The following is a 21,637-nucleotide window of genomic DNA, read 5'->3' on the forward strand; positions in this document are numbered from 1 at the left end:
TGTACATATAAATATCAATCTGATGTTTGTCCATCTTTTAAAATAAACTACATTAACGTCTAACAATACGGCTGCTGTAAATAGGCCATTTGAGCACTGTTTGCTAATCTAAACACACAGTGTGTCTAGCCTTATTGTGTAAAAAGATTTGCTCTTTTCTGTTATCCAGTTTTTTCAATTTCGATCTCTTTTGCTGCCACAGTGAATTCCCTGCAGAGTTTATCTCCAAGCGTCACTTTTTGAAATGCAAAACCTTGAGTCGTTCGGGTGTGCTGACAGATTAAGTAATGCTGCCGCTCTGTGTCTTCTATGGAGTTTGAAATGGTCTGGTACACCACATGAGTTCTATAGCACACTTTGAATGTTGTGCTTTTTATTTCTTCCCTGTGACGTTCTCAAATCTAGTGATTTTGTCACACAGTTTGTTTTTGTGGGCCATGCTAAAAGGTGAAGCTCTCGATTATAGTGGGACTGAGATTGAAATATCTCCATTGGATGGATTGTTATAGTTTTTTACAGCTATTCATATTCCCCTGAGGATGAATCCTATCAGCTCTGGGGATCCCCAGACTATTTATTTAGAACCACCATGAAGATATAGCGGGATCCGTACTGCAGTCGCTTTACCGGAACATTGTGATGAAAAGAGCTGAGCCAGAAGGCAAAGATCTCAATCTATCGGTCCATCTTATGTTCAGGAAGGATAGGTCATGACCAGAAGATAGAAATTGTGAAGATTAGCGGCAGCAATGGGTTTCCTTCAGGGTGTGGCTATAATCTCTTAGAGATAAGGGAGGGACTCTGAATAGAGCCACTGTTCGTTCGCTTAGAAAGCAGCCAATTGAGTCTAAAAATTCCACCTGGCCGCATTCCTAGCAAGGTGTTCCAAGCACATTCAGCTGGGAGGAGGCCAACAGGCAGACACAGGACCAGGTGCAAGGATTACATCTCCATGCAGACCTGGGAGCGCTTTGGAATCCCTCAGTCACAGCTGGTTGACGAGGCATGGGAGAGGGAAGTTAGGGGCACCCTGCTTGGACTGCTTCCACGACCCGACACCGGATAAGCGATGGAAATTGAAGGATTTTATAAACAGTTTTTTCTTTCTCATGTAGATAATGATAATGTATGAACATTTCAGAAATATCAATAATTGGAATGTTAAAATCGGTTTCCCAGCTGACAGAGTTTGTTAAAAATGATTTTTATTAGAGGGAATTTTACCTTATCAGTTCCAAATACAAAAAAAGGAGAAAACTCACCTTTCCAATCTCACTCTTCAGCTTATACTGGTTCAACTGGATACAGTCCTGTAGGGGAGAGAGAAAATGTGGTGGACATGAAGAACTAAATCATCAACATAAACATGACAGGCACTTTCATCATCTAAAGCAAAGAGAAACAGGGCCGCCTTTCGTACAAGAACAAAGTGTCCCCGCTCTCTGTGTGGGTAAAAATGCTGAGAGTCATTTATGTCAGAGATGTAGGTAACGATGCAGTCTGTAGTTTCTGTTTACTGTCTGCAAATCCATTAGAGTGCTACTGCTTAAAAGGCTGATTTGCAGTTCCATAGCAACCGCTGCTACAGCACGGAGTCAGCCAGGGGCAAGGCGGAGAAGAGCAGACCACAGCAGGACGCTGGGGGGGGGGGTGCATTCAGAGGCATGGGGTGCACACAGATAGCAAAGTCAATGAGCGGAAAGTAAGCAGAGAACACTAGGGATGCACGATATGGAATAAAACATAATCAATGATTTTGTTTTCTTTGTGCTTACACTTTAGAGTAAGATGGGCTAGGATGAATGATTACATATCTTATGGGCCTAACAAAATCTGCAGTCACTTTCTGACTCTATATGATGCATAAAAAAGCTTTCACTTCAAATCGCAATCAAGTCTTCTTCTTCTGAATCTTTGAAAAAATATGTCAAGCTGCCCTTGACAAAAGATTGTCCTAGTTGACTATTAGTGGTAAATTCAGGAAATTAGTCAACTAGTCGCTGCGGCTTTATGGTTATTAATATTAGATGATACATTGTGCTACATATAAGTATTTATAAAAATTATCCCACATTTTGGATTTCCTGCCCGACAAATTTGACCAACTGACCAGGCACAGCTCCAGAATGAAGTTTTTGGCAGAGACAACGAAACTATTGAAAAATTGCTGGACTAAGCCTTTTATTTTGCTAACTGACGTTCGGGAGACTATTTTGGACAGCTCTAACATGCCTCTTCTTCTCTTCTTTTTTGAGGATCGCACACCAACTTTATAGGTGCATACTGCCACATCTTTAGAACTGTAACAGGTTACAGATAATAAACTGTTAAAAATTGAAAAAGCAATGTCACAATCTTAAGTAGATTTTTTTCTTGTTCGATCCCCTCATCAATGTTTTAAACTGGGCAATAAAGCTGAAAGCTCCCTAAAAACATAGATTCAAGACTCGCATCAATACTCAACACAGAAACATATATATTTTTTAAGTAATTGTACCTGGTAATAATAACATTTAATTTGTAATTTTATAACGTCATTCTGTCACATTTAAAGCTTTAAGTCAATAAAAGCTATTTGGTTATCTATTATTGGTCAATTACTTATTGACTATTCATTTGAATGCATTTCATATTATTTGTAAACCATTTATCCCCTGGAATATATACAGTATCATGCCCTGTAGTTAGAATGAAGGGGATGGAGCTGTGGACAAAATGGACTGAAAGCAGAACAGGTAGTGCCTGAGGCTTCATACTGGGACACATTCACAGCATCAGAGCCATACGAACACAGATGTAATAAACACACCAAGAGAAAGTATTGCATGGTGCAAGGCAGGACTTCACTCTCCACTAGGCAAGGTATTTTAGAAAATATGACATTATGTAGTGGGTTACATAACTCTGGTTATGTAGCTGGTACTGAGCGTGGCTGTGCTGTGGGAGATGTAAGGATTGTGCATTGGAGGGTTATGCACTGTAGGCTATAATGGTGTGAAGTACTGTGGGCAGGGATTATTACAAAGGGTTTGATATAAAAAAAAAGAGGACAGGGCTTTGTTAGGTGAGGCAAGCAGTGGAACTTTTTGAAAAACAATGCTTTGATTGGTTGAAAAGAGATAAAGAGAATGTAGAAAAACAGGGCGGCGAAGGATAAAGGGAAAGGCAAATGAGGAGAAGCCCAAGAAAAGAGCAGTAGGGGGGGATTGTCTGAGAGGAATTCTATTGGGTTCACATTTTGCCAGCACATGCTCAGCGTCCACTGCAGTTAATACTCTGCCAGGCCTGATGGATAAAGAGGCCATGCAGAAAGCCTTAAATACATCTGCCACACATGCACATGGATAAATGCTTCACTGAGCTCAGATAAATCTTTAGAGGGCTTTTTCAGTCACACTGTCATGTTGGACTATTGCTTAGATAACCAGCACTGTCTTTCCTCAGCGAGAAACCTTTCACTGATTCTTTGTCTGTGATTCGGTCTGATCTTCTCCACATCCCACCCTGCATCCATTACTGGAACATCTGATCGATATCAGTGCATAACAAATACATCACTGCCACTGGGGCGTTCAAAATCAATGGCCATGAATTTCCTTCTTATGATGAATGATGAGGATACCTGCCTCAGGATGTGTATGTAATAAAAGGGAATTTGTGTTGGATCATATTTAAAAACTGTTCAGTATGTGTAAAATCATTTCCTAACCTTTCATTTTAAATCAATTTTGACAGAGCGTTATTATGGCTGTAGCAAACAAAGAATGGTTTATTTCCTTGGGTTGGGTGAGATTTCTCTTTAAGATGAACTACCAAATGAATAGATATGTGTCCAGAATAAATGACAATGAATATACACTTAATCACACATAGCAAATACAATTTTTAAGAGTGAATTAACTTTTCAGGAGACATTTCTGGTAGAGATTTCTAGATGCAAGCTTAACACTTACAGTTACATTTTGGATTATTGCCACTTTCTTTTTTATTCCATTCCCTTTGGATGTTGTCACGCCATGAAATAGCTTTTACAAGTGGTTTTCAATTGCTACCCATCATGTAGGTTTAGTTTGCCATCATATATTGATATTGTTGAGTGGAGGATTGTCTGCTTAAACAAACAGGACTTTGGCCCAGGAGACCAGAGTTTGTCTCTTGTGTGAAACCAAAAAGTCAACTTTATATTCAAGGTTACAGGTTTTTAATGACGTAACCTATGTAGGCAAAGTCATGTAAGATAATCAATGTAACAAACTTAGGCTAGTACGTATATTTATATCAACCAATCCTTGATGTTTTTCCTAAAGCTATCCATATAGTTTTGCCACCTAAACTTTACATTACTGAAAAAAAACTTACAAAATTGCGACCCATCGCAATCCCTGCCTACATGACTTTCCCCCAGGAAGATTCCTGAATTCCTGTCCCATGTGGAAACATATATCAAACTAGCAAAGTGTTTAACTGACAGATGTAACCCTTCTAGTTAGCTTTGGTCATTAAACCTCTGTACTGAAAATGTAACCATGCGAAACTGCACGTCTTTCATAACGTTGTATGCGCCTTATGGCCTAATAATGGGTGTGCTTTCAAGTAGAAAGGCAAACATGTAACCCTGTGTTTTTGGTTAGTTTTTTCTTGATTCTCTTAATCTGAACTTGAACACACAAAACAGAGAAATGTATGGGTTCTTAAGAAAATCCTACAACTTCCCAGGAGGAGAGAAAATTGTACACATAATCATTTTATGTGTACAAAATAGAGTGAGGGACAATTACAAATGGGATGAGAAAGTCAGGAGTGGGAACCAAAGATGAGTTTCCTGCCACAGGGAGAGAAAAGGAGTAAAGAGCTTTTGTGCTTTAGTTAAACCAAATCTGTTCATGCAGTTTATACTCATATGGCCTATAGCACTGGGATTCATTACATGTCAAGGTGGACATTTCACTGTCCCTAATGAGTCTCGGAAAAACAAATTCTGACACTAATTGGGAAAACATGCATGTACAAGTTATTCTTAACCACTTTTTCCAATGTGGTGACTGCTGTTATATTGAGAAACAGTGAATGAACTAAGCCAGCCATAACTGATGTTTATGCATGCTAGAAGTTATTTTAACTCTTTTTTTTTTCTCTGCTGTTTTATACTGTAGATCCAGAGAGAGCAGGGAAATACAAGCAACATGAGTCCTTTTTATGGGCGAGCGTCTGCAATTCCATTTCCAGATCGTAAAGGACACAATGACAGGTCTGGGAGTCTGTGGCAGCAGTCTGTTAAAATCAGAGGGGTTCCACAGCCTGGCAGATGCTATGAATATTTAATGCTCACTCGGAATTGGAAAAAAGTCAGAGGTAAATGGAGATTCGGCCGCACCCAGCAGCATGCTCTTAGTTTTTAATGGATTGGCACAAAGAGATGCTTTCAGCTGCTTGTTTCTTATGTTATGTAAATAATTGTAGTCATATTTTTTGATTTCATGGCAGCAAATGTCAAACAATTTCTTTTACAGTGCCACATAACTGCCGAGTACCAAGAACAAAAAAATTTAAAAAACCTTGGACATAGAAAGGCTAGTTTTCTCCCTGTTCGCATGCTACCTGGCCTAAGCTAAAAGTCTCCTGGGGCTAAATGTTAGTGGGACTGTGGGGTCAATCATTGCAGCAATTTCCCAAAACGTCCAGCAATTCCTTTTACACTGCTATAGAACTGTGGAGTTCTAAGAAGCAATACAAAAATGTGGTCAGTGAAAGGCTAGCTTTTTTGCTCTTTTCACTCTAACTAACCTAAGCTATATGTAGGCTATCGTTAGCCAGTGTATGCTAATGTTCAACTGCAGTCTTTTGGTGAGATGTTCTGAAGCCAATAAGGTTAGGTTTCAGGGTGCAACCTTATTGCACCAGTATGAATAAGGTGTGTCTATCACCTCCCTTAGACTATAGAAAGCAGGTAATAAAGCAGCTGGTTTCAGATGTTAAACGCCAGTGAACGTGCATTAAAAAACACCAGAAATGCAACAGGCATATACATGTTCCAACATAAACCGGAACAGCCTAAATCTAAAGCTACAGTGTATAAATTAAAATACATGTTTTCTAGCTGTAACCAATGTATAATTACAGTGGGGCAAAAAAGTATTTAGTCAGCCACCAATTGTGCAAGTTCTCCCATTTAAAAAGATGAGAGAGGCCTGTAATTTTTATCATAGGTATACCTCAACTATGAGAGACAGAATGGGGGAAACAATCCAGAAAATCACATTGTAGGATTTTTAAATAATTCATTTTCAAATGATTGTGGAAAATAAGTATTTGGTCAATAACAAAAGTTCATCTCAATACTTTGTTATATACCCTTTGTTGGCAATGACAGAGGTCAAACGTTTTCTGTAAGTCTTCACAAGGTTTTCACACACTGTTGCTGGTATTTTGGCCCATTCCTCCATGCAGATCTCCTCTAAAGCAGTGATGTTTTGGGGCGGTCACTGGGCAACACAGACTTTCAACTCCCCCCAAAGATTTTCTATGGGGTTGAGATCTGGACACTGGCTAGGCCACTCCAGGACCTTGAAATGCTTCTTACGAAGCCACTCCTTCGTTGTCCTGGCGGTGTGTTTGGGATCATTGTCATGCTGAAAGACCCAGCCACGCTTCATCTTCAGCGCCCTTGCTGATGGAAGGAGGTTTTCACTCAAAATCTCACGATACATGGCCCCATTCATTCTTTCCTTTACACGGATCAGTCGTCCTGGTCCCTTTGCAGAAAAACAGCCCCAAAGCATGATGTTTCCACCCCCATGCTTCACAGTAGGTATGGTGTTCTTTGGATGCAACTCTGCATTCTTTCTCCTCCAAACACGACGAGTTGAGTTTTTACCAAAAAGTTCTATTTTGGTTTCATCTGACCATATGACATTCTCCCAATCCTCTTCTGGATCATCCAAATGCCCTCTAGCAAACTTCAGACGGGCCTGGACATGTACTGGCTTAAGCAGGGGGGGACGTCTGGAACTGCAGGATGTAAGTCCCTGGCGTCGTAGTGTGTTACTGATGGTAGCCTCTGTTACTTTGGTCCCAGCTCTCTGCAGGTCATTCACTAGGTCCCCCCGTGTGGTTCTGGCATTTTTGCTCACCGTTCTTGTGATCATTTTGACCCCACGGGGTGAGATCTTGCGTGGAGCCCCAGATCGAGGGAGATTAGCAGTGGTCTTGTATGTCTTCCATTTTCTAATAATTGCTCCCACAGTTGATTTCTTCACACCAAGCTGCTTACCTATTGCAGATTCAGTTTTCCCAGCCTGGTGCAGGTCTACAATTTTGTCTCTGGTCTCCTTTGACAGCTCTTTGGTCTTGGCCATAGTGGAGTTTGGAGTATGACTGTTTGAGGTTGTGGACAGGTGTCTTTACAGGTCTGTGAGAGCCAGAAATCTTGCTTGTTTGTAGGTGACCAAATACTTATTTTACCTATTTCCTTGATTGTTTCCCCCATTCTGTCTCTTATAGTTGAGGTATACCTATGATGAAAATTACAGGCATCTCTCATCTTTTTAAATGGGAGAACTTGCACAATTGGTGGCTGACTAAATACTTTTTTGCCCCACTGTATATATAACTATCAAAACAGACATGCACACACAGTAAAATAAATGTTCCAAATCATTATCCTGGCAGGTGATTAGCAGCGCACACCTCCATCATACTCTTCTTTAATGGTTTTTCCAGCAGCACAAGGCTGGCCAGAAAGCATTTCATGCCTGCCTGATGAGTCAAAGGTACTCTTCTCACAGCCAATTCAGATGAAAATGTTCTCACATCTTTAAGCATGTGCTTGCAATGCAGAACATGGAGTATTATATAGGATTCACATCAGTGGCAGAAGTAAGGATAATGATGACATAAATGAGTTATTACACAAAGGCATGATTCCCTGATGGGTGCTAATGGGGAAACTAGTCTGCACATCTTCTCACACTTCTCTATTCTTTTCATGTTGTCCACAGGCTTTCTGCTCCTCTATCCTTACTGATAAGGCAGATGTATTTAGAAATACAGTGCTCATATCTAGTAATGGCAATTGCTCTCATAAACACAACATAGCTGCTATCTCTCAGTTTCACTCACTGCTGTGGTACCACCTGTCTCATCCAACTGAGGAAATAAATGTGAGATAATGTCCAAATCATAGGACTGCAGAGGTAATTCTTACAGGATAAAGGTTTACTGCTGAAATAGGGGTATAGGGCAGTCATGTTCATGATAATGTTTGTTTAATAGCCAATAAGAAAGTTGCAATACTAAATAACAGACAAAAAAAAACAACGACATAGCAGCAATACAGCTGAAAACATGTGTGACATAGAAACCAGAGCGAAAAATAAAAAGCACCAGGAAGAATATTGTCCTTTACGTCAACATGGTGCTACCCACCCAGTGTGCAGTGTTTGGGTACACAGAAATTATATTGTAGTTTAACTACATTTTGCAGAAGCTAGCTGTTTTTTTTTTTACAATTTCTTCTTACGTATTTGGATCACTTTTATACTTTTGGTTATCATGACTAGAAATCTCTTCCTCACCTGGGCGTCTGATATGGACACACGTTTGGACTCCACGGTGGGCCTGCGAGCCACACGAGGGGAAATGTGCGTGTACCCTCCTCCTGACGACTTGTAGGTGCCTCTCTCCTGCAGTGACAACTTCCTTCCAGTCAAGTGAGGTCGCAAAGCGTGGGTCCTCTTGGTCTGAACCCCCTCCTGCTGAGCCCCACCATTCCTCACGCCGTTGGTAGTAGAGCCATCAGAGTCTTTTGTCGTCATGGCACTCATGATGTCGGTGAGATTGCTGGTCTGTTTGTCAGAGTCGGGGTCCAGCCGCTCACGGCCCAGGTCACTGCTCATAGCCATGGTGGGTTGGCAGGGAGGTGGGGGCAGCGCTGGAGCAGGTGGCGGGGACAGTGGCGGGGACAGTACCAGGGAGCGGCCACCAGCATCAATGTGACCTCGGCCAGCCTCCGGTCGCAATGCTCACCCTCCCACCAAAGCTGGCAACACAGAAGGAGAGGTAGTGAGAGAGTTGATATAGAGTATTTCCACATTTTAATCAAGAAAAATAACTTTAGTCATCCTGATTTTAAATGATTGTTAAAAGAATAGACTTGATTGACAGATTCAATACTGTTTTCTGTGCCTATATATAAAAAACAATACAATCATACTCTATAAGAACATACTTGCTTTGAGCTAAATGCTAATTTCTATATGTTAGCATGCGGATATCCAGCAGATATTTCATTTAATTCCCGTGGTTCAAGCAAGAGGGCAAGGGTTCATTTCATCGACTTGAAGCAGTATATTTTAAATGTTCAACCCCAATAAAATAAGCCTTAACTGACTGGAAATATAATATACATGATAAACAGGTTCCTTTTCAGGAATTGTCCCGTGTCTATTTTCTGCTCGCCTCTCATTTTGCAGAGAGAGACCTGATGAGACTGAAGTTTAATCAACCAAAAGTTCTTCCCCCTCTGTGTGGGTGGTGTGGTGGGTCAGGTTACTTGGACATGCACTCATAAATGGAAATTAGTGTCCCCGCTGATAAAACCTAACCCAAATGCTGCAATGCTTATGGTGCTTTATGCCTTTGCACATGGCTCCCTCTGCATGCTTATGAAATGCTTGTGGGTGGACTGACACACAAAGAAATGCACACACATAAAAAGTATTGTCTGTATGAACCCAGACTTTTAAGCAGGATTGGTTTAGTGTGCCTTTTCTCTTTCATCTCTAATGGAAATCAAGTCAGAGGCAGATTGCCGCGGAAAGGGAATATCAAAGCTCTCTCGTACATCTGGTCCAGGTTTTGTTCTGCAGATGGGAGAACACAGATATGCAAAGTGAGCCCCAGTCATTCAGTACAAATGACACCCACTCCGATAGTATCTGTCTGTTTTGAGACAGATCTGTGGTTATTTGACCTGAGGTGGTCAGTAAATGGGCCATGTTATGCTATTCCTGAAGTGTGTCAGGGTATTTAAAAATATCCCTGTGCTCCACATTATCCAGGTGGGTAACTCTCATTCATCCATTTGCACAGTCATGGCTTAATACCAACCGCAACGCTTGTAACATGCTAGCATACCTCAAGGTTTTAAAGGCTTTGTTACAATAAGAGGATGTAATGTTGTTTACTTATCAACTTATTGCATACTCATTACACATTTGGGATATTTGATTTTCTCCATGCCACCCAGCCCTAGCTCAATGTAGTCAGTTGTTCAGATGGTACACAACTTTGGCAAAGATAGAAATAGTTGAAACCAAAGTTATTAAAGATACTGAAGTCAAAGTCTTAAAATTTTAATTTTGGGCTTTTTGACTGGACCTTTTGTTGACACCCTGCAATATATATGGAACTCACTTTCACTTATAACCTCTTTTATTGTAGCCACAGTAATCATAAGCCCTTTCTAATTTCTCAATTTTCGCCTCATCGGTCCTCCAGTAGTGACCCGGAAATCGATTTCAGAGCGCCATGTTGAAGGACATCTCATTTCTCTAAATTCACATCAAGGATCAAGCATCGAGGGGGCTCTCTGGAGGAGCTATAACCGAGGATACACTGATGTATTAACACCAATTGAAATTAGTCCGGCAGTTGAAAGTTCAATTTTATGATCAGATATGTCTTCATAAATGTATCAGTTTAAGTTTTAAATTTGAGAAAGTATTCATTCCGGTTAAATCCGTTCATTTCATTCTATTAATATATTTTCCCCCTCAGTCAAATCATCCCGGCGGCTGTCCGCATCTGTAGCCTGTTATTGTCTCCTTATAGCACATTGTGAATGAATTAAAGTAAATATATAAATTGTCATGAACACAGTGCTTCTGTGCCTCCTGTCATCATTAATGGATGTCGCTTCAGAATGACCGCTCAGAGGAGAGGATTTCTCATTTCTCTAAATGCCTGTTGCTTCCACTCCTCTCTCCTTGGTTCCCCTCCTAGACTCCTCCGCACGCATCTCCTGTGGGCGGGATTAAGACACGATGTGAGGAGGAGAGGAGTTGAGGAGGGGAAAACTGAGAAATGAGAAAGGGCTATAGAGTTGCAAAACTTATAGAGACTTAAAAACAGTATGCCAGCTCTAACACAATTGAATAACATCATCTGTTGGGTTAGCTCCACCTACTCTACCTTGGACCAACCACTTCTAAGTAGCACAATGATCGGATGGATTGTCATAACATTTCATATCAGGCATTTATGGTCCCCTCAGGGACAGGATCCCATGGCTATCATGTTGTCCCATCATCTATCAGGTCAAAAATGATCTTTCTCTAATCCTTTGGGAAGTACCTGCCAATCAGGCTTGCCTGGGTTTTGTGCTAATCAGCAAAAGTCTGCATTCTGTGCCCTGGTGAACATGGGGTACAATATACTAGTATAATAACACAGCAGGTTTCATTTGTTCTTTTCCAGAAATATCCCTGAATTCCCTATTCAGAAATATAAAGGATGTGTCATACAATGTGACTTGTGTGTCAGGTAGAGGCCCACTGGTTGTCCATGACTCACACAAATATAATTTCTGCATTTACATATTCCAGATGGTTATTTAATATATTTAAAGTGGGAGAGCTTGATAAAACCATTTGTCTGTCAGCAACAATGAATGCATTGTTTGACTCCTGACTCATTTGACCAAAAACCAAAAGGGAACTGTCACATTTAGCTAATTCTTTGCCAAACTAGTTATTATCAGTCTCTTGAAACCGGTGACTCTCAGCCTGCTGCATGTGTGAGCAATATCCTGGTGGGATGGGAGGCGGAGGAGCAGCAGTGGTCTGGTTATTCATTTCAGACTTTAATTTGTTTACTGAAGCTAACCAAACATTTTCACTATGAAGGACCATCTTTTATAACATTCAATATTTTTTCCTTTTTTGGAACCGAGGATGAGGAGTCATAATAATTTATATTCTTAACATATCTTTTGTTTTACCACTGTGCCAACTGTTCATCTAAATTACTTTTGATTGGATATAAAACCAAATTGCTTGTGTCAAATGTCTTACAGTAGTACTTGATCAAATTAAAGAACACAGTAAGATCATTTTAGATATCTATATTCAACGTTTAACACATCAAGCAACTTCCTAACTTTATTACCACTACTATAATGTATATGCGTACGGTGGGAATTTTACATAGAGTAAGAGGCACAAAGAGAATTTTTTTTTTTTCTTCAATTAATTAGGTTTTTACTTTTGAATAATTCTTCTTATTAACTGGTATAACTTGTTTAACATTTAATTGTATTATTGTAGTACATTTTCTTACTAATGTCTTCTTTACTATACATTTTTGTTCAAATTCAACTGTATTGTACAGGGGAAATGCAGAGGTGTACAAATGAAAGCTTAATTCACTGAACAGGATTGTTTTACCAATAAGACAAGGTAGGGGTCCATGAACGTTGCTCCAAGCTTAAATTGAACTTCTCAGTATTATGCCCTTAACGAAAACTTAATTAAGAAGATTGACGCTATCTCTCAACAAAATATGGTGCCGACGCAGCAAATATCAATTTCAAGCTAGCAATTTTTGCAACCTCTTTCTTTACTTAGGTAAACAAACTGGAGGGATGGAAATGAGAGAACCTTTTAATCCCCATTTGAATATGAAGTGATTTCAATAGCTGCCATCTTCAACTAGTTCGGATGGAAAAGCTTTAGCAGAGCCAATTACAGTAAGGAGAGAGTGGGCTGTAGAGGGTGAACAAATGATTCCATTTGGCTCCATCAGTAAACCACTTTCACCCTTAACCTGGCTTTTATTTGTCCCCCCTTATCATGTTGTTGTGTGCAGACAGCAAACAGACACATCCATTGCTAACATCAAAATGAATTCCTCAATTTGCTGGCAAGAAAAGCGGAGAAACCTGGAACCTGAAAGCCCTGAAAGAAATGTGTTCATCAACTTATTGTTCATTTATATTGCTCCAGCATATTTTGATGTTTTTCTTTACCTCCTTAGGGGTCTTTGAAACAAATACACAAAGCAGGCACAGCATTGAGGCACCTTGCTGTATATTAAAACAAGATAAGGGCCGCCGACTGTAGTTCAGCCAATAGAGGTGTCTGACCTTGCAGATTTGCGGTTATTTATGTTCTCAAAATACAGTGTTTATCCCCATAAATGCTGTATAGAGAGATGTTTAGAGCAGAGGGCATGACTGTATGTGAAAAGCACACAATTCGTTGCCCTACCTTCGGTCAGGGCAGCAGTGCATTTTTATTTGGCTGTCATCAAGATCATCATCATCCCAATTTACTCAAACAGTTCACAGGCAATCAATGTGAGTGTTCACTGATTACAACGATATGATTGGAAGAATTTTTTTAAGGTGCAACCTCTCACACACCGACCTGACCTGAAGGCAATGTTTAAAATGCCTTGCACATTTTAATCGAAAGCAGGGAAAAAAGTGTAGTTGCAAAAATAAGTAGGATTGAATAACAGTCTAAGAGAAAACAACACCACCTACGACTTGATTTATTACCTCAGTAAACTTTCCCTGAATACGTTCATGGTCTCAATAGGAAGTTTACAGTCTTCTTCCATACAACATGAGGATGATTTTGTGAATTACTTTTTTTTTTTTTCCATTCACAATTAATTTGACAAACAGGTGGATTTGAATTTTCTTTTAAATGCATGTGGAATAGAAAGACTGTTAAAATGTACAGCTGTGCATCGCTATTAGACAAACATCTGGAACACACACTGCAAGGTAATCTAACCACACTGAATTAATATCAGCTAATCAAAAGGAATAATAAACATGAAGTCTTATCTTAGTGTTGAGCGCTCCTGCAGACATGGTCAAACTTTAAACATTTACAGTCCTGTTCATGCTGAGGCAGTGTGAATACATTAGACCGTTTGATATCTGGGTCTGTGTGAGCTGGGGCTCTGTGGGAGGCCATTTTTTCAGAGCCAGAAGGATCATATCGTTAGACATCCACAGTGTAGTGGCTATAAACATCTTTATCTCCACTGTTCCCAGGGTGAAACAAGAAAAATCAAAGCTCATTACAGAATGAATGTCAGGAATAATTGTGTGTCTAATTAAAGGGCACTGTTTTCAAATTAACTTCATTTGCATTATAAAATCCAGTAATATACCGTTTAAACACATTAGCAGGCAAAATGCATAATTCAGGTTTTAAAAAAGCTAAGCTTTCTCTGAATTATTGATACCTTTATTATTATGCACCATATAGACACCACAGTTTACAAATGTTGCCTAAAGGTCTCATATGCAGGCAACTACATGTTTTGTGCAGCAACTGCACATAGAAAGTCAGTTTTTCAATAAGAAAATGTAATTGGATTCATGAATAATTCAAAAGCAGCATACAGAGGCTCAACACAAGTTTTTAGTAAATGCACTGATACTTTTTGTGTTGACAATAACTGGATTATTATGGTTATTATGGTTATTCTCATGGAATTGTAAATACATTTAATGTATCACTTCCAACTGTTTAAAGAGGGACAGTCATTACTGATATGTCACAAACCTGAGCATGCACAAAATTATGTCTTATTGCATGATGACTTGGGTCCATTGCATAATAACAACAACAGACAGTGCTCTCCATCCAGTATTCACAGTATTGCCTGGGTGAAAATTAAGCAACTATATTAAACTCAGCCAATCCCATTATTCTAGATAGAGACCATCTAGTTCATCTCAATTATACTGCAGAGTTTTACAGCCAATGGGCATCATTATCACCAGCTGTAATTCCGTTTTTAATTACAACCCACAATCAGCCCAATCTAACAGATAAGTGTTTTTTTAAATATGAAATGACACTTTTTTTCTTCCTGTCGCTTTACTTTCCTTAGGCCAACAGGTTCATCGGGTCTTTTCTCACGTCACCTTTCCCTGTCACATTTCATCAAGCTCAGACAAAGGCTAGGTCGCATTAACTGCAGAGGGAAATATGCAGGGGAGGAGTGGGAAGCCCGTCAGGAACAGCGAGGATAGAGCAGGCCTGGGGAACAGCTTGGATTTGCATGGCTTTTGTGCACACCTGCCCACTCGAACCAACCACACGCTCGACTTCGTTTTCTTTTTAAAAAAGGATTAAGGGACACATTTTATCCCCACTCACACACACACACAGACATAGTAGAATTAACGTTTTCCCATGTTCCTCTCATTTTGGTAGCAAACAGTGATTATGCATCATCATCTTTAACTGACTGAGTGTGATTCATATGGAGAGGGATGATCAGTATCTCTAGGGTCTCAGGAAGTCGTGAGGGAGCATTGTAATCAGATATCAAATCTGATAGTGGTTAACACTCTTAGTTTTATTCTTACTAAATCCTGTTGAATATATTTAATGCTGAAGATAAATTATATTAAGAGGAGAGTACGGAATGCAGAACGACATGTCAGTATGAAGTTGCAGAACAAGAATGATCCACTTACCCGTAAAAACACATCATCCTCAGTTCCATTTGGTATTACAATTAACTAAATCTTATAGGTATTGGCCTCGTTCTGATGGGCATTAATTAATTAAAAGAGCCCTATTATGCTCATTTTCAGGTCCCTATTTGTATTTTGTGTCTCTAATGGGACATGTCTCCATGCTTTTATGTTAAAAAGCTCTTTATTTGTCTCCTACTGCCTGTGCTGCAGCACCTCTTTTTACACTCTGTCTGAAACCAGAGACCAGTCTGCTTTGATTGGTTAGCTGGCCAGCTCTGTTATGATTGGTCAACCGCTTAGAGATGTCCCGTTCCTAAACAAAAATGCCTATCAAGCGAGGCATACCAGGCAGGACGAATTAACAAAAAACAACATATTACAGGTAAGGGGCCAGACTAAGATTTGTTCAAAAGAACCCATGAAAAACAAACATGAAAGCGAGAATAACCGGCCTGGAGGATGCCCGGGGTCCCGGGGTCCCAGGCCCAGGCGAGCGTCTGGTGGCCGGGCTTGCTTGAAAAAGCAACTTGGGCAACAACTCTGCTTCCCCGTCCCGCCGGCCCACCACCTATGGGAAACAGTGATGGGGTCAGGTGCGCTCCCAGAAGGGTGGCAGTGAAAGCAGAGGGTCTCGATGTTCCAGACCCGGGCAGCAGAAGCTGGCTTTGGGGACGAGGAATGTCACCTCTCTGGGGGGGAAGGAGCCGGAGCTTGTGCAGGAGGTGGAGCGTTACCAGTTGGATCTGGTGGGCTCACCTCTACGCAGGGCGTCGGCTCTGGAACCTTACTTCTTGATAGGGGTTGGACTCTATTCTTCTCCGGAGTTGCTTCCTGTATGGGGCCCATGAAGGGGGACTGCTTAGTCTTGCTGGGAGACTTCAACGCACGTGGGCAATGATGGAGACACTTGGAGGGGCATATTTGGGAGGAACTGATCTGATCTGATCCGGAGTGGTGGTTTGTTACTGGACTTCTGTGCTAGTCATGGATTGGCCATAACAAACACCCTGTTCGAACATAAGGATGCTCATAAGTATACGTGGTACAAGAGCACCCTAAGCGGAAGGCCCATGATCGATTTTGTTATCGGATCTGAGGCCGCATGTTTTGGAAACTCTGGTGAAGAGAGGGGCGGAGTTGTCAACTGATCACCATCTGGTGGTGAGTTGGGTCGAGTGGCGGGGGAAGCCTCTGGACAGACCTGGTAAGCCCAAATGTGTAGTGCGGGTGAACTGGGAACGTCTGGAGGAATCCCAAGTCCAGGAGGCCTTCAACTCACACCTCTGGTCGAGCTTTTCAGGCATCCCTGTGGAGGCTGGGGACATTGAACCAGAGTGGGCGGTGTTCAAAGCCTCTATTGCCGAAGCTGCGGCGGGGAGCTGTGGTCTCAAGTAGGGATGCACCGATTGCAAAAATGTCGGACGATGCCGATGTTAAGAATAATAATTTTTGCCACTACCGATGCCAATGGCCGATGTTTTACTATTTAAACTGTAATAGTAGCATAAGGCAGCCTGTCCCTTTAAGAGAGAGGGTGAGGGGTACTGTTGAACAAGCCATAGTAAGTTTCTGGAAGTTAACGGGAGTAGCAGCAAGTATAACAAAGTCACAAATATATATGACGGCCTCCCAAGAACACTGAAGGATGGATTTAATTTACCGATCCTGCAGACACCCGCTAAACAGGGCGGAAGTCCTGCAGCATGCAGTGTGCAGCAGCAGCTCCTCACAGAGGAGAGAAGAGGAAACACCCCCCTTCCGAATGACTTTAAAGTTACGGCAGACCCTTATCTAATCCTTCAAAATGATGCCCTGAGTTAAGATTTGGTCCGTCAGATTTAAAAATAGCGACAGTAATGCTACTTCTCCCGGTCACGTAGCAAAACATAAACATCGGCGACTGCCATCGGTGATGTCACCCTATTTTACAGATGTGCCGATTGGGGTAAATAGGGCTAACATCGGCCGATGCCGATGTCTCACCGATGTATCGGTGCATCCGCAGTCTCAAGGTCTTAGGTGGCTCAAGGGGCGGTAACCCTCAAACCTACTGGCGGACACCGGTGGTCAGGGAAGCCGTCCGACTGAAGAAGGAGGCCTTCCGGGATATGTTATCCCTGGGTACTCCTGACGCAGTAGCAAGGTATCGACAGGCTCGAAGGGCAGCAGCCTCAGCCGTGGCCGAGGCAAAGCAGCGGGTGTGGGAGAAGTTCGGAGAAGCCATGGAGAAGGACTTTCGGTCGGCAGCAAAGTTGTTCTGGAAAACCGTCTGAAAACCTCAGGAGGGGGAAGCAGGGAACCATCCAAGCTGTGTACAGTAAGGATGGGACGCCTTTGACCTCAACTGATAGTGTGTTAGGGCGGTGGAAGGAACACTTTGAGGAACTCCTGAACCCGACAACTCCGCCCTCTATGTTAGAGGCGAAGCTGGAGTATGAAGGGGGATCAATTCCAATCTCACGGGGGGAACTCACTGAGATAGTCAAACAGCTCCACAGTGGCAAAGCCCCGGGGGTGGATGAGATCCGCCCAGAAATGCTGAAGGCTCTGGGTGTTGAGAGACTGTCATGGCTGACACGTCTCATCACCATTGCGTGGAAGTCTGAAACAGTACCGAAGGAGTGGCAGACCGGGGTGGTGGTTCTCCTTTTTAAAAAGGGGGATCAGAGGGTGTTTGCCAATTACAGAGGCATCACATTACTCAGCCTCCCCGGGAAAGTTTACTCTAAGGTGCTGGAAAGAGGGTCCGGCCGATTGTCGAACCTCAGATTGAAGAGGAACAATGCGGATTTCGTCCTGGTCGTAGAACAACGGACCAGCTTTTTACTCTCGCAAGGATCCTGGAGGGGGCCTGGGAGTATGCTTATCCGGTCTGCATGTGCTTTGTGGATTTGGAGAAGGCGTATGACGGTTCCCAGGGAGATACTGTGGGAGGTGCTGCGGTAGTATGGGGTGAGGGGGTCTCTACTCAGGGCTATCCAATCTCTGTACTCCCAAAGCAAGAGCTGTGTCCAGGTTCTCGGTAGCACATCAGACCAATTTCCGGTGAGGTACTGCAGTCGCTTTACCGCACCATTGTGACGAAAAGAGAGCTGAGCCAGAGCCGTCCTACCTATGGTCACGAAGGATGGGTCATGACCGAAAGAACGTGATCGCGGATACAAGCGGCCGAAATGGGATTTCTCCGCAGGGTGGCTGGCATCTCCCTTAGGGATAAGGTGAGAAGTTCAGTCATCCGGGAGGGACTCGGAGTAGAACTGCTGCTCCTTCGCGTTGAAAGGAGCCAGTTGAGGTGGTTCGGGCCCCTAGTAAGGATGCCACCTGGGCGCCTCCCTAGGGAGGCGTTCCATGCACGTCCAGCTGGGAAAAGACCGAGGGGTAGACCTAGGACCAGGTGGACGGATTATATCTCTTTGCTGGCCTGGGAGCACCTTCGAATCCCCCAGTTAGAGCTGGTTAATGTGGCGAGGGAAAGAGAAGTTTGGGGCTCTCTGCTGGAGCTGTGTGCGACCCTGATGGATAAGCGGGAGAAGATGGATGGAACATAATACAGAAAGAGGGAAGTCCCCAGAAATGATAATAGGGCGTCTTTAAGTATTTTGTTGTTCAGGTTGGAGGTCTTGTTGATGAAGTACTGTTAAAGCTAAAGCCATATTTATTTGAAGGATTTTGTATTTCTTTGTTGCAACACAGTGTATTAGTATCTCAACGTAGGGCAATTTAGCTAGGTCAAGTCTTGGGAGCATGAATTGAAAAGAAATAAAGTAAACAAAAACAAAATGGGCATTATTCAAAATCAAAAAACACTGCTCCAGTTTAAGCATTACATTCCCAAAGCATATAAAGCCCATGTCCTGGCCCACACACACTCCATTATGAATGTTCTGATGAAAATAATTACAACCAAGAGCACAGGAAGTTCACATCTGTCAACAAAAACCACCTCCACAAAGTCTAGCTTCACACAGAAACAAAGCCCATAATTACAGTCCCCTCCAGTACAAAACTCTTCCCATGTGTTCACCTGTCACAGACTAATCCCTGGTACTCTTTAATTTAATTCACTGGATTAACAGGCCGGTCTACCAGACACAATTGCTGTATCAGTAAACCTGTTAAACCCATTATCGTAAAGCCAATCAATGTGATGAGATTGAGTAAACAGGCTCCCCTGGCTAGACACCGAACACACGTTCCATGAGCAGCAATCAATCGGACCGGACAGAAATACACTGGCACAATCTAAAACAGATAAAGGGCCACCCTCTCTGAGGTTGTCTGCCCCTGGAAATAATAAACCCAGTATTACACAGGATATAGCTGTACAACTTGGATGAGCCAATTATTTTTCCTCATCTCACACATGAACAATGAGTCTGCAGCTTCCAGCATGGCAGATCTCCTCCCCCCCCCCCCCCGAAGAGCAGACACATAAAAACAGATTTGCAGATTTGTTGTGGAGAAAGCTATATTTCAGGAGGGGTGGACCCTTGCTGGTGGCTCCACCTTCTGTCCCTTTGACCCTGCTCATGCTGTCCAATCACTGGACCTGCTTCTAGTTAATCCTTTATATTTAGAAGGAGTTAGTAGCACTGGGCTGAATCAGAAAATGGAAATAAGAGTTAATATACGAAACATAATAAGAGAGACATGTTGCAGTCCATCTACCATTGACCTTCAAAATACCCCTTCAAAGCGTTGATATCCTGATGCTGGAAATCTGTGATGATGAGAACCTGCAGAGGATTAATCTGTCGCTGCTGAAAATGAGAAGCCATCTATCTTTTCCGTTGGGAGCAATTCTCAGTGCCCTCTTAATCCCTCAGGGAGGGAGAGTATCCCTGTGATCTCTTTCCCATCTCATGGCTGTTAGAAACCTGCTAAAGCTTACTCTGAGCGTCCAGCAGACTAATGCAGCTCTAGTGAGCTGTAGCCAGATAACAAGTTCTTAAATACAGACTCAATAAAAAAGCCATACTTTATTAGCAAGTGCTCAATCATATTCAGAGACCACATAGTACATTTTTATTAAATGTGGAGTTTAAAGGCATTAGTTCCAAATCGATTTTTGGGACTAAACCTCGGCACAGTGCTGCTTTGTGATGCTTTAATGCTGTAAATGATTAATCACCATGCTAGAATGCTTACAATGACAATGCTTACATACTGAAGTTCAGTAGACATAATGTGTAGCATGCTTGGCATAGCAGTTTGGCTTGTTAGCAGGCTAACATGTAAAACTTTGGAGCAATATTGTTTTTTTCTGGATGAAGGTCTGATTGACGAATGTGCTTTGGTCCAATGGGACATTTTTTGTACAATTGTGCTTTCTGAAAAGTGGGCCTTCTGGACAATTGCAGGGCGTTGGTATTTCTGACCCAATAAATGCACTATAAAGAAAGTCTGGGTATCGTCAAAGTTATAATAAATCTTTTAGGGGTTCATAAATGTTTCCCAAATAGGAAACTATCCAATACTCGGAACTTCCATATCATGGCGGCCCGCCAATCAATTCTATGGGCAACGTAAGTGCTCGAATAAAGTGGTCATTGTGAACCAACACAACATTTGTTATACATTTCACTGAACACCATAAATACCTTCCTGCTGGTGGTACTTGAAAGAAAGAATAAGATATGGAAATATTATCAAGGTTTGTCCTCTTGGTTTCCATTTATGTCTGAGCAGAATTCAATTAAATACTTGAGTATGGGCTTGAGTCTATGTACTTAACAACTGATAGATCCAGAAATACATTCAGCTAACATTGACTGAACACATACCATAAAGCAGCATGCAAAACATTTGGATAGTCCAAGTCACCCAATACTCAAATAAAAATACTGTCAATCAAGATACAACTTCCACCGGCGTAGCAGATTGATTAGTCAACAACATTATCCAGTAAACCCAAACTACACATAAAATGACTCTAGTATTTGTGGTCTGACATTTGCGGTTTGTTTTGCTTACCCACACATAATGTCAGGGTGATCTACAGTGACACCTCTCCTCGCACAGCACAATGCCACACTGCTTTTACCTGTGTGTGTGTGTGTGTGTGTGTGTGTGTGTGTGTGTGTGTGTGTGTGTGTGTGTGTGTGTGTGTGTGTGTGTGTGGTCTAACGA

The 21,637-nt window shown here is 41.9% G+C and overlaps 1 protein-coding gene across 3 annotated transcripts in view; it reads right to left on the bottom strand.

Annotated features, from left to right (window-relative positions):
• The window catches only part of camkk1a (calcium/calmodulin-dependent protein kinase kinase 1, alpha a), a 66,066-nt gene that overhangs the window by 32,466 nt on the left and 11,963 nt on the right, over positions 1-21,637 (bottom strand). For all 3 annotated transcript variants that reach the window (XM_063894784.1, XM_063894783.1, XM_063894782.1), the window contains exons 2-3: positions 8,574-9,037; positions 1,263-1,310 (exon numbers count right to left, since the gene is read on the bottom strand). In XM_063894784.1, coding sequence (XP_063750854.1) covers positions 1,263-1,310; positions 8,574-8,900 — 375 coding nt within the window. In that variant the 5' untranslated portion in view covers positions 8,901-9,037. The remainder of the gene's footprint in view (positions 1-1,262; positions 1,311-8,573; positions 9,038-21,637) is intronic.

The sequence above is a fragment of the Eleginops maclovinus genome, chromosome 11 (genome assembly GCF_036324505.1).
Source record: "Eleginops maclovinus isolate JMC-PN-2008 ecotype Puerto Natales chromosome 11, JC_Emac_rtc_rv5, whole genome shotgun sequence".
In the NCBI taxonomy this organism is placed as follows: domain Eukaryota; kingdom Metazoa; phylum Chordata; class Actinopteri; order Perciformes; family Eleginopidae; genus Eleginops; species Eleginops maclovinus.